Raw genomic sequence first — 14,695 nt, forward strand, 5'->3', positions numbered from 1 at the left:
TGAGTGAGAGATCTCATTAATTCAAGCTCCAGCACACATTTTGGAGAATCTTAATTATTTGGATAATTACTCAAACTCTACTCTTTACTTTTTGTGCTGAAATACAATTTTAGGTTATAATTTGCATCTTTGAGGTAGTATAGGGATGTGTGCTTATGCATTATGCTTTACTCCCAGTACTCTGGGTGAAAAATGCATTTCAGATATCATCAGAAATGTATTAAGGACTCAAAGTACTGGGCTTGGTGGTGAAATATGGAGAAATAATACTTATCACACCTGATTTTGCAATGAGAAAAGAGTTATAGTTATCAGGAAATAAAGAAACAATGACAATATATAGGCAATTAAAATGCATTAATTAGAATCTGTTTTGGTTTTTTTGGAAATGAAGTGGTAAGAGTACATGACTTTATTCTAGTGTACATTTGAAAGGAAAATGGTCTCTGTAGCGTTACTGTTTGTCACATCCTATGTCCAGTGCTTCTTGTGTCCAATGAAGGCTGTACTTTCCTTGCAGACATGGTCTGCATTAAAATCTGGGTTTTTTTTCATGTTCCAAAAAAAACTTTGTTCACACGAACAGGCAGCGTGCCAGATTTGTTCACCACTGGTGTAGAGCACAGGTATGATCAAACCTGTCAGCTTCAAGGTATATTGAGGTTAATCAATAAGAATATTAAGTATAAGAATCATCAATAATAGTGGCTTATTGTTGGATCAACATTTTGTGTAAAGAGTGTTCTAGAATTTCATTTCAGAGTACCCGAATAGAAAGCAACTGCATGTATATGCTGGCAAATGTTCATTTCATTTTGCTGTCATTTCAGCAAACTCTTTCTTTCTGCTCCATAAACTGCTGTAAGGTGCTTCTTTATAATAAAATATTAGAAAAAAATATATTTATCTTGCAGAATGAGAATTCTGATTTATCAAAAGCTTATGAGAGCTGTGGATGGGAAGTTTTAATCCATAGAATTAATTCCTTCTCTGTGATGACTTAGCATAGAATATAAGTCCCTGGGAACATTTCTGTGCAGTTTTGTGAGATCTCATATCCCATCCCCTGAGGAACATGGGATGAGGGGATTTTATTCCAGCATTCCTAATAGAAAGGAAGAAAGGGCCAGTTTCATATAGGCACACCTCCAGCTTGTTCACTCCGCACTTTCACTTGGACTCTGTGTTAGAAACATTGTTAGGAGGTGTCTATCTCTCCCCTTATTCTGTGGTGTTCTGGAGTTTTATGAATGCCTAGATTTTTGCATTAGCACAGATTTTTTTGTCCCATATCCTTTGCTGTCCCATTTTCCTCTGTGATGTGAAGTGGGGGAGTTCTTCCCATGTAATTGAATGTCTTCTTTTGAGTGGTGGGAATAGAGTTGAGGGGCTATCGCTCTGTACATAACTTTCTATTGAAAACCACTAAGGGTGTGGAGGGCAGATTGGGGTTATCATTTGTGCTTCACTGTCACCTTTGAATCCAGGGGTGTTAGTTGAACATCTGTGAGTCAGACCATTTCCTTAAAGATACTCATAAGTGTTCATAAGCCAAATACCATCTGCCTGTGCAAACAAGAACAACCCTGACCACACCCTGCACTTTACATACTATCCTATCTTTTATGCATATTAGGAAGACTGAGGATCAAAGAGTTTACTTCTTTACGATCAGAGTCAAAAAGTGGGCAGAGTGGGGATTCAAAACCAGTTCTGCCTGATTCCTCTACACCACACTGTCACAGTCTGCTCTTTTCTACAGAGGCAAAGTCCTCCTGTGGCTTGCAGTTTTGTAGGCTCAGAGCTTCTGTGAATACTAATTATTCCAGAACCAATCCTCCTACCTGTTATGTTAAATTGGTCTTTCAAATAGAACTTGAATTTAAATTTGAAATTTGTGACTTTGAAGAAAGACATCTGCTGCATTTCTGACTTCTCTTAATTCAAGATATAATTAGCTAAATAAAATTTTATCATTTCTTGGAATTGTTGTAAGGATATTTTCAGTATTCCTTTAATTTTTATAGCTCTCTTGACTTGCCCTATTTTTAAAAAAACCTCAGGCCAAAAGTTTAGGGAGTGTGGATTTTTATTCACTTGCAAAATAATCACTTCCATCAGTAAATAAAGTTTTAACAAAGCATTTTTTCCCTCAAAAGTATTCTTTTGGTGTGTGTTATAATATTTGGAGAAAAATTGAAAAATATAAATTATTTTTGGTTTTATAATTTGTTTAGTATGCATGTATGTTTTACCTTTTGCTGAAGTTTCTGAATTTTGATGAAAATTCTGAAAAAGAAAAACAGGTCCAAAGATACACTTGTTATTCAGAAAACAAATTTGGGAAACCAATAATATCCAAAGTCTACATACAGAAATTTGTCTGGCATGATAAAAAGAAAATGTATTTATTAGTGTCATATATCAATGTTGCTTACTAAACAGAGGAAATCTAAATTGTAAAATGAAAGAAAAGCCTTCAGACTGTTGTAATCAGCAATCTAGGTTATTTGATTCAGGAAAAAAAAAAAAAGAAATCTTTAGCATAAGCTCAGCATTTTTTTAGTATTATTAGAACAGTTCTACAGATATAGCCTAAAGTCAATCCCCCTTCCACAGCAGTGACTAAACTTTTAATATAAAAGATCTGTAATTCTCTTTGTTTAGTGTGTCCAGTTCTTATTTTAGCTGTCACTTCAGATACAAGCTTTGGGCAGCACAGAAAGAAGACTGGATGGAAGGGTGCAAAATCATACAGATTCACTATATAGTTTCCTTTATTTTTTAGGGTTAAAAAAAATGATAGTCAAACACTTGAGATCATATCCTGAATTAAAAAAAAATACTGTCTGAAATTTTTGTTGTCATTTAAGTTCATATACATTAGCTTGGTGGTTTTATTTGTTTGCTTGTTTGTTTATGTTTATCTCTATTGTAGGCCTGGAATTACTTTAGTGGTTTAGTATTTACTGGTTATAACTTTATTATCATGAAAACTGTATAAGGTAGGTGATTCACAGGTTCATTAGAAATGACGTTTCAGTCCAAAAGCAAATTCAGTTTTCTAATAAGATCCATTTTAATTGACACTAAATTTTTTTAATATTTTGCTTTGACAAGTTTGCTTTTAAGGAAATCCAATTAATGAAAAGCTGGATTTTCAAACAAATAAACTAGGGAATAATCATTTTCCTGTAACAAAGAACTTGCTACAGTATTCCTTTTAGAGAGAAAACACTTCTGTAGTGTTTAGAATGTAATTAAATTTACATACAACTTTTTACTTAAAAGCATCATTCACATGAACCTTTTCAGAAGCATTTCTCTTAGGTAAAATATTTCATCTGAGCATAGTTTCAACCACTGGGCTTAACAACTACACATAAGATCTTTACCCCAGCCATGTGGGTGAGACTATTAAACATGTCAGCATGACTTAACTAGAATTCAGTTTATTCAGAAATGTAAACTAGTATTTTAAGATCACCATGACATCCACCTACAGCACAATGCGTAAGACCGTATTTTTTATTTTGTAGTTCATTTATTGTGTATTTAATGGAAATATGTGAGCTTCTGGAATATAATTCTGAGGATGGAAAATTGTTTACAGTGCTGAGTGGGAGCATGCAGTAGACAGAGTACAACTGCATTTGTGATACAATTTTTCATTTTGCCAAAACTTACATTTAATAAATACTTAATTACTTCCATGTATGGCAGGAAATAGTCTCTTACCAAAAAATGCAGCCAAGAAAAAAGGAAAGCTTCTGAATTTTGAGTTTGTTGGCAGAAGACATATTTCTCAGTATTTCTTTAATCTTAGGTTTATGGTGGGTGGATAGATTGAACGACTTTGGCATTATTAGCCACAGTTGGTTAATGCACAAATTCTGTAAAAGGTACTTATTATTCGTGCCAATTTTCTTGTATAGGTGGGCCTATAGTTAAGATAGGATGGAAAAATGGATGGAGAAAAAATCTGAATGATGTGAGATATGTGAACATTTAAAGTGTCCTCAAAATAAGTAGAATCTGGAGTAGACATTTATTTGGAGATATTGAACTATTTACTTTGGCCGTTGACATATATGGAATAAAACTATTAATTGTCAACTTTTTTCTTCATTTCTATGCATGAATAATCACATACAATTTACTGCTCATAAGTATATAAGAAATGTGCAACATGAATATGAGCTTCTCTTGATAATTATAATTGTTCATAGCTTTCCTAGGAAATATCAATACTTAGTTTCTCCTTGAAGGATTCTTTTGGCTTCAGATATATTGAAAGTTTGATATTTCTGAGAAAATTGTCATTTTCATTCTTTTAGGGAGTTTCAGAAAATGAATGTTTAAAGGTAAAGCTTTTTATAGCTAGTACTAGTTTAACAGCATTTGAAGTGCTTCATCCTAAAATTAGATTTTCCTCCTTCTATGATCAGTTTGTTTCTACTGATTCACCAAGAGCAGGACATAAAAATTGAAGAACAACCAAGTGGTCTTAACAGATGGAAAGACATGTGTGCACATTTATACAGCTGGTCTCCTACTCTAGCAAAGGCTCATATTTGTTGTGAAGCTGGCTGTAACCAATGGCCCTGAGATAAGAGGGTCCTAAGTGGTGCTTGTGTGAGTTAAAACTTTCATCTTGTCCTCATGAGGAAGAGTCTAAAAAACTACCACCAGCATCATCCCTACAACTTCCAGTAATAATAATGATTCTCATTCAAGATGCACTATCATCTGGCCCCTTCATTAATGTTATTTCTAATATCACAAGAACCCTTCAAATTCTGTTTTCTTTTTTGTTTTAGAGATGAGGAAAACTGAAACTTAGAGAAATGAATTAATTTTCCAAAGGATATTCATCTAGAAAGTTGTAGATCTTGAATTCAAATCATCTTTGTGTGACCCTATGCTCTTTGTGTTTTATTATCAGCTCTAGGTATTTGTAATATCTCCAAAATGTGATAATCTAAGAGAAACGAATGCCTTGTTGAAAGTTAATTCTCACTACCTTGGTATCCTGGCGATTAACTTCAAGTGTTGGAAAATCTTTTGGTGGTATAACTCTTTTGCTTCTTAGTTATCACTATCACTGTTCATGTAATGCAAATAAGGTATTTAAATTTCTATATTCATTATTACATCTAATCGCAAAAACCCACAATTCTAATTATAATAAGACATAGGAAGTCCAACATTAAGAAATTACTGATTTTTATCAGTCATCTATTTGAAAAAATAAGCATGGCGATTTATATATATTAGTATAATTGTCTACTTTCTAAATATATCTTTTTGAAATTTCAAGGCTGGCACATTCAAGGTAATATAATCTCTGCTGTTCCTATCCATCCAGATAATGAATGAATGCAATCACTCTCTCATGAAGTTTCATATGTACTGGAGTGTGTATAGAGGCCTGGATTCAAATCTCTGTTTTGCCACTTATTAACCCTCTGTACACAAGCACTCTAAGCATCAGATTTTAATTCTAAAATGAACTTTAAAATACCAACTTCAAGGTATTGCTGTGAGGATGAGTTGAAATAAATAAAAATGAAGTGAAATGAAGTAATACGTAAATGAAACTATTATTGCAATGCACTATCAAGTATTAGTTATTATTATCAGCAGCATCATATCTTTTGGCTTTATCACGTGCTAAACTAATAACAAGATTGAATGATTTGTTGTAACCAGATGTCCTAATCTTTTTCTTGGACAATAATCACACATAATCTACATCATATTTCTGAGATTTAAAAAACCAATCACATAGTACTCATTTTTTAAACTGAAAAACCAGGAAATCATCACAGAATGTGAGATCATAGAAGCAGTGTGCCTTGAAGATTCAGCAAAGAATACCACATGAACTGATCTCTTCTTTCCTGCATATGTGCTTGTCCATGCGAGCATGGGTGCTTACATCTGCATACTCTGGTGTGCATGAGAGCCATTAATAGACTATACAAACGCTTGCCTGTGAATATTATTATATAAGCATATTCATCTAGGTAGGATTGTAGAGTTGATTTCAGTCTCACTTGAAGGTTATATTGTAGTTACACTTCAAAGGTATAAGAAATTTCCTTTTAATTTAACTAAATCCTTTTGGTATAATAGAATTAAGTTTCCATTACCCGCAAATGATTGAAATGTACATGTACCCACACACACTCACACACCACATATATGCTAGTTAGTCATAAGTCTTTCACTCTCCTTAATTAATTATTGAACTTAGGTTTAAAAGAATTACTGTGTAATAAATGACTGTATTTACCTCTGCTTTTCTCTGAAGAATAAGATTTAGTTCATTTACAGCATCTGTAATTTGTTTGGTCTCCACACATCCCAGAACAATGCATATATTTTTAACATCGTCAATAATATTATCCAGATTTTGCTGTAGATGAAAAGATTGACATCTTACAATTTATTGCAATCAAGGGGACACTAATTTATCTTTAAACTACCTCTCTTTCACTCCATAATATTTTAATGTATTTTATCTGTATCATAAATAATGTTGGCTTTTCAAAACACATCAGCTCTATCAATTCCAGAATCACAGTCATTCCAATGGAGGATTTCAAAATGGAGTTTATTTCAAAAGAGGTGCAGTATGTAGGAGTTGATCAGCTTTCTGGGAGAGAAGTGTGAAAGATCTCATTCTGTAGATCTTTCTCTCACAAGAAGCAAAAGCTCTAATTTGCTGGTTTATGATACTAGAAAAAATGATGATACTAGAAGAGATAGAAATCCTCTGTGACCCTGACCCCAGGCAAAAATCTCTTGCTTTTTGAGCAGGGGAGCAAAAGCAAAACCTTTCTGGGGGAGAGGTAGGACATGGGTTAAGATCCATTGCTGATAAGAGAATGGTAGAAACAAAAACCTTTTGCTCCTGGGGTAGGGGCAGGAGACCTGTCTTGAGTCCAAGATCCTACATGGATACCAATCAGCAGTCAGAAACCACGGAGGAGGGGCAGAAAACTCTGTCCTGTACAAGACTAATGGCAGATATAAGGGACAGTTTGGCTGCCAGAAAGTTCCATTCTTGAGGCAGAAATGCTGAGAAAGTTCCAATCTTGAGGCTCAAAAACAGTCTGCCTAAGGCTGTGGTTGATCATTACCACAGAACTCCCTTTACCCTACTACAAAAATGAGTCTATTTTGAATAATAGACAAGAGCAAAGCACTGCTAGGGGAGAGACAAAAAAGTATTGCGAGAGATCTTCTCTGCGGCATAGGCAATCAGGGACTGTTGAAAGCTGAGGGTGAAGCAGGAACAGAGAAAAAGTCGCTAGTACTCCAGGCCCCCTATATAAGTACAGGTAATAGTAACCAATCACTGGAGGAGTTTGAAGCCTGATGTGCCCTGACGATAATGATAGCAACAACAAAACACAAAGCTCAAATCTTGACTAGATTTATCAACTTTACATAATAAAAGCGTAACAGAATATATAACCCAGATATTAGAACAATCAGACAAGGACTTTTAGTAACTATGACTAGCATATTACAGGATCTAGTGGAAAATGTGGACGACATGCATGAACACGTGGGGAATTTCAGCAGAGATATGGAAACTACAAGAGTCAAATGGAAACCATAGAAATATAAAAATATATTTGGTATTAGAGATGGGGAATTCTTTCAATGAACTCATCAGCAGATTGAACACAGCTAAGGAAAGTATCAGTGAAATTGAAGATAGGTCAAGAGAAATGATCCTAACCAAAACCGAAGGGGAAAAAGAGTGGGAATAAAAACCAGAACATACTATCTAATACCTGTCAGAGTCATACATGCATTTAGAGTTCTGGAAAGATAAGAATGGGGCAGAGAGATATTTAAAGAGATGATGGCCAACATATCAGAATTTGTGGGATGCCACTAAAATTTAGAGGCAAATTTATGGCTTTAAAATTTAAATAATTCTATGTCAAAGAAATTGAAATTATAATAAAATCCTTCTTATAAGTAAAACTCCAAACAGATGGTTTCGTTGGTGATTTTTATCAAATATTTAAGGAAGAAATAAAACCAAATCTACTCAAATTATTTCAGAATACAGAGTCAGAGTCAGAGGGTATATTTCTCAACTTATTTTATAAAGCCAGCATTAATTACTCCAATGTTAAAATCAAGCCACAACATTATAAGAAAAGTATAGACTGATGTCTCATAAATACAAATGCAAATATCCTTAACAAAATATTAGCTAATTGAAACCAGAAATATGTAGAAAGGGTTCTAAATTGTTACAAAGTGTGGTTTATGCCAATAATGCAAGGATATTTTTAAAATTTGAGAAGAATAAATGAAAAAAGTCATATGTCCATCTGTATAGATACAGAAAAAGCATTTGATAAAATTCATCACCCAGTTATGGTATAAACTCTTAGCTAATTAGGAGTAGAAGGAAACTTCTTCAACCTAGCAAGGATCAACTGACTTCATGCCATAACCATGTAACTTCCGAATAACATCATACTCAGTGGTGAAAGACTAACTTTCTAAGTTTAACAAGAAGGCAAGGATTCTGCTCTTACCGCTTGTCACTTCTAGTAAAATTCTACTGGAGATCAGGTAAAAGAAATACATATTGAGAGAAAGTAAATCTTCAGTTCCATGATGTCTAGGATGGCAGGGTTTTTACTTCAGGTAAGTAATGGGGCACTTTTTTTGTAACGGAAATGTTTTATATCTTGTTTTTCATGGTGGTTATATAGGTATATACATTTTCAAAACTAGTCAAAGTATACAGTTTACATGAGTGTATTTTATTTTATATATATAAATTAAACTTCAAGAAAGTTGATTTAATAAATATGACATCATAATGAAAGTAAGATAGAAAGTATACAGTTTGATGTTATGTTTAAAAAGAGTAAAGAATTATGAAGGTATTAGTAGTCAGCAAAATAAAAATTAAAACTGAAATAATATCTCATTACATATACCTCATGTAGGCAAAATTTTTAAAAGTTGGACTATACCATACATTGGTGAGAAAATAAAGCAATGGGAACTCTTATATATTGTGAAATGTGTATGACCAAATTAAATGTTTGGTATTATCTTGTAAGTCTATGGCCCTAGTTATGTACCCTAGAAAACCCCCTGAGATTAGCTTGAATGTACATCAACAGTAGAATAGATAAGTTGAAGTTTGCTAATCTAATTGAATAATGTACAGTAATGAAAATAGTTCAAAAGGATAGATCACAAAAACGATATTGAGTGAAAAATACGGGGCACAAAAAGTACATATAGTTTGATTCCATTTAGGTACATTAAAAAGGAAACCTAAACCTTAAACAGGCATACCTCATTTTATTATGTTTCACTTTATTGCACTTTGCAGATATTGCATTTTTTTACAAATGAAAAGTTTGTGGCAACCCTGCATTGAGCAAGTCTATTGGTGCCATTTTTCCAACAGCATTTGCTCACTTCATGTCCCTGTGTCACATTTTGGTAATTCTTGCAATATTTCAAACTTTTCATTGTTGTATTTGTTATGGTGATCTGTGATCAGTAATCTTTTTTTTTTTTTTTTTTTTTTTTTGTGGTACACGGGCCTCTCACTGTTGTGTCCTCTCCTGTGGCGGAGCACAGGCTCCGGACGGGCAGGCTCAGCGGCCATGGCTCATGGGCCTAGCCGCCCCATGGCATGTTGGATCTTTCCAGACTGGGGCACGAACCCGTGTCCCCTGCATCGGCAGGCGGACTCTCAACCACTGTGCCACCAGGGAAGCCCTGTGATCAGTAATCTTTGATGTTACTATTGTAATTGTTTTGGGGCACCATGAACCTCACCCATATAAGATGGCAAACTTAATTTATACATACTGTTTTGCCTGCTCTGCTTACTGGCTGTTCTCCTATCTGTCTCCCTCTCCTTGGGCCACCCTCTTCCCTGAGACACAAAAATTTTGAAATTACGCCAACTAATAACCCTATAATAGCCTCTAAGTGTTCACGTGAAAGGGAGAGTTGCATATCTCCCACCGTAAATCAAAAGCTAGAAATGATTACACTTAGTGAAGATATCATTTGACATTAAGCATGTCGAAAGCGGAGACACGCCAGAAGCTAGGTCTCTTGCACCAAACAGTTAACCAAGTTGTAAATGCAAAGGAAAAGTGCTTGAAGGAAATTAAAAGTGCTACTCCAGTGAACATAGGGATGATAAGAAATCGAAACAGCCTTATAGCTGACATGAAGAAAGTTGCAGTGGTCTGGATAGAAGATCAAACCAGCCACAGCATTCCCTTAAGCCAAAGCTTAATCCAGAACAAGGCCCTAACTCTTCAATTCTAAGAAAGCTAAGAGAGGTGAGGAAGTTTCAGAAAAAGAGTTTGAAGCTAGCAGAGCTTGGTTCATGAGGTTTAAGGAAAGAAGTTGTCTCTATAGCATAAAGGTACAAGATGAAGCAGCATTGCTGACGTAGAAGCTGCAGCAAGGTATCCAGAAGATCTAGTTAAGGTAATTAATGAAGGTAGCTACACTAAACAACAGATTTTCAATGTATGTAGACAAAACAGCCTTCTCTTGGAAAAAGAAGCCACATAGGACTTTCATGGCTAAAGAGGAGAAGTCAATGCCTGGTTTCAAAGCTTCAAAGGACAGGCTGACTCTCTTGTTTGGGGCTAATGCAGTTGGTGACTTTAAGTTGAACCCAGTGCTCATTTACCATGCTGAAAATCCTAGGGCCCTTAGGAATTATGCAAAATCTACTCTGCCTGTGCTCTATAAATGGCACAAAAAAGCTTGGATGACAGTATATCTATTTACAACATGGTTTACTGAATATTTTAAGCCCACTGTTGAGACCTACTGCTCAGAAAAAGAGATTCCTTTCAAAATATTGATATTATGCATATGGTCAAGAGCTCTGATGAAGATGTACAGTGAGATTAATGTTGTTTACATATCTGCTTATACAACATCCATTCTGCAGCCCATGGATCAAGGAGTAATTTTGACTTTTAAGTCTTATTATTTAAGAAATGCATTCTGTAAGCTATAGTTGCCATAGATAGTGATTCCTTTGATGGATCTGGGCAAGGTCAATTGAAAACATTCAGGAAAGGATTCACCATTCTAGATGCCCTTAGGAACATTTGTGACTCAAAAGAAAAGGTCAAAATATCAACATTCATAGGATTCCAACATTCATAGGAGTTGGAATCAAGAAGTTGATTCCAACCCTCATATATGACTTTGAGGAGTTCAAGACTTCAGTGGAAGAAGTAACGGCAGATGTGGTGGAAACAGCCAGAGCACTAGATATAGAAGTGGAGCCTGAAGGTGGGATTAAATTGCTGCAATCTCATGATAAAACCTGAACAGATGAGGAGTTGCTTCTTATGGATGAGCCAAGAAAGTGGTTTCTTGAGATGGAATCTACTCCTGGTGAAGATGTTGTGCAGATTGTTGAAATGACAATGAAGGATTTAGAATATTAAATAAACTTAGTTGATAAAGCAGTGGTAGGGTTTGAGAGGAATTGACTCCAATTTTAAAAGAAGTTCTACTATGGGTAAAATGCTGTCAAACAGCATTGCATGCCACAGAGAAATCGTTCATGAAAGGAAGAATCAATTAATGTGGCAGACTTCATTGTTGTCTTAAGAAACTGCCACTGCCACTCCAACCTTCAGCAACCACGACCCTGATCAGTCAGCAGCTGTCAACATCAAGGCAGGCTCCTCCATCAGCAAAAAAGATTACAACTCACTGCAGGCTCAGAAGATGGTTGACATTTTTTAAGCAATAAATTATTTTTTAACTAAGGTATGTACATTGTGGGGTTTTTTTGACATAATGCTATTACACACTTAATAGACCACAGTATAGTGTAAACATAACTTTCATATGCACTGGGAAACCAAAAAAATCATGTGACTCATTTTATTGCCATATTTACTTTATATTGGTGGCGTGGAACTGAATCTGAAATATCTTTGGGGTGCCTGTCTTGATAATGGATGCATAGTTTGGTGCTGAAATGGCAAAGAAAAGCTACAACATGGCTTTTCACCAAAGGATATCTCTTATGTAGAAGAAAAGAGATATGAAGTGGTGTAAAAGCAGATCCTATGATATTGGCAATATTTTGTACCAAACTTATTGTGTAATAAGATAGTCTGCTTAGTCCTTTAATGGGTATGTGTGTGTGTGTGTGTGTGTGTGTGTGTGTATGTATGTTCTTCATATATTATATAATTCACTGCACAAATCTTAAATCATCAGATCATGTTCTTTTTTTGACAAAAACCTTTAATTCTGTATCTCACTAGGAATGCAGATTATGTTGGTTAGTGATTATCTTCCTTATTGAAGATCTTTCAGTTTTCTTCTTCTTCATGTCTGGCAATGTTTCAATCTGCCCTTTATTTCTGCTAAAGTAGGTTCCAGTTCTGCAAAGGTGTTTTATTTCCCTTGTAACCTGACTTTTTCTCCTTCATGTCTTTGACTTCTCCTTTTGTGACCTTTCAGCTGGTCCTTGTTAGCAATTCATTTCACCCTATTTTCTTCTTATGATTTTTTTACTCCTTTCCTACCTCTTATATTCTGTTGTGAACGCAAATCAGTTTTGTGACATTTTTCTTCTAGATCCTATACTTTAGTGATAGTGTTAAAAATAACAACTCTAATAGCAATAAAATAACACTTGTACTTATCTTTTCTTGAACATTTTTTATCTTCCAGCCACTATAAAATATTAAGCACATTACATCTACTGCTCAGTTAATTTTAAAAAATCATCACATTATTTTATTATCTTCACTCTAGTGATGAATAATATAAACTCAAGGATGGCTGCATAAAAGCTTCCCTAGTGGCAGAGGGTTTGCAAATATGTTTACCTGACTTCAGAATCTCTGCTCCTAAATTCTGTCTTTACTGCCACTCTGATTAAATTATGTTTGATATCAAAACTTCTGAAAATCCAACAATTGATCTGCTTGTTACTAAGAAAGCTTCAGTTCTAAAAAAGTAAATATATATTATCAGATTCCTAGGTACCCCCTTTCTTTCTCCTTATAAATGGAATTTTTGGTCTCTCTCTTGAGGCTAAATGTTGTTGGATTTTGGTCTTGAGGAGAGGAAAGTGTGAGTTAAGAATTATTCTGCCTTCCTCATTGAATTACTTATACCTGAATAATAGAGGTGCTATATTTTTCTGATTATCTAGTTGGTACATCCTCTGAGCCATGGGCTTGATGGTAAAGGGTTTGGAGGCTTTTAGATCATTTCACACCAGGCAGATGTTTCATGAAGCCAAACTACATTTTGAAGCATGAATAGATTTTTCTCAATCCAGATCCATCTGGTTTACATTTAGTTCATCAGTTACTAGATCCTAGTGTAGGTTTGTCATCAGTGGTAGACATTGCTAACTGTCTCTAAAGGTCCTACTTGGCATTTAAATAAAATTTTGGAGACAATGCACTAGAGGCTACTAGGAAAAAGCAACTTTGAATCAGAAGCTGATTCTTCCCTCTAGATTGAAATCTGGTTTTATGTTGCTTTGTCCTGTACATACCACTCTATGTGCATTATGTGAATATTCTGTCTTTCCAACTAGATCATCAGCAATTTCAGAGCATCGTTCTGATTTTGATTTCTGTTGATTCCAGTGAGTAAATAGTTCAGTAATTTGTACTAAGTAAGCATTAAGTAATACCTTAGAGGAAAATGCTTTCTCTGTCTTCTATTCTTAATTTCTCCTAAATGTTAGAGATGAATTCAGAATATAGCATGAATACAGAAGACATTCCTTAATTATGAGTAGAATAGAGGAAAAAAATGCCCAAAGAAAAAGCTTTATGTAAATTACTTACAAAATCAGCCATTTAACAAACATAATAGTTAGGATGCCCAATCTGAAGTAAGTCTAAAATATGTTAATAGCGATTGCTGAGGAAATAAAATATTTGGAAATTTAAGTTATCCATATTATTCAATAATATTCATGGCATATTTATTCAGCCTGCTTGTTATTTTTTTTCAAATCATGTAATAATCCATGTTTGAAAAATATAAAAATTATTCTTCAAATTGGTACTGTTTTCAAGGCTGATGAAATGCTACTTAATGCACTTGTCAAACAAATAGAAAGTACAAAATTGTGAATTGATAATATCATAGTCTGTCCTCATTTCTTAGATATTTAGCTATTGATGCTTTGTAGGAAGAATGTCATTTAAAAAGTTCATTGTTTTGGGGGGAGTTCATGTAGAAAGTTGCAGACACTGTGGCCCATTTATAAAATAATTCAGATGTGGGTGATAATAACTATTTGCCAGTGATAATATAAAGACAGTATTTCTTTGATGTTTTGCCAACTTTTCAGTCATTTTGGAACAATTGGTTTCTTTCAAAGTGAAAACATTGGAGGCTTCATATGTAAGTGGTATGATCAAACTTCTATATTTGGAAATTAAGAAGTTACCGATTCTCAACAATTGGTGTTTGTGTGTTTGTAAAAAGATATCTATGATACATGAGCAGTAATGAGACATTTAGCTAATTAAAATTCATCCATAAGTAAGTTATGATAACCTCAAAAGTATATCTGTGTCTAGTCAAGAGATATAAATGATCTAGGAATGAAGTCTTAATGTGCCCTGGGTACCTGGTAAATTTCAAATTCTATGCT

General features: G+C 34.4%; 1 protein-coding gene across 2 annotated transcripts in view; it reads right to left on the reverse strand.

Moving 5' to 3' along the window:
- PIK3C2G (phosphatidylinositol-4-phosphate 3-kinase catalytic subunit type 2 gamma) overlaps positions 1-14,695 on the reverse strand; it is a 353,016-nt gene that overhangs the window by 295,426 nt on the left and 42,895 nt on the right. For both annotated transcript variants that reach the window (XM_032647260.1, XM_032647259.1), the window contains exons 8-9: positions 6,299-6,421; positions 2,256-2,289 (exon numbers count right to left, since the gene is read on the reverse strand). In XM_032647260.1, the coding sequence (XP_032503151.1) occupies positions 2,256-2,289; positions 6,299-6,421 (157 nt within the window). The remainder of the gene's footprint in view (positions 1-2,255; positions 2,290-6,298; positions 6,422-14,695) is intronic.

Source organism: Phocoena sinus, chromosome 10, assembly GCF_008692025.1.
Source record: "Phocoena sinus isolate mPhoSin1 chromosome 10, mPhoSin1.pri, whole genome shotgun sequence".
NCBI classification, from domain to species: Eukaryota; Metazoa; Chordata; class Mammalia; order Artiodactyla; family Phocoenidae; genus Phocoena; species Phocoena sinus.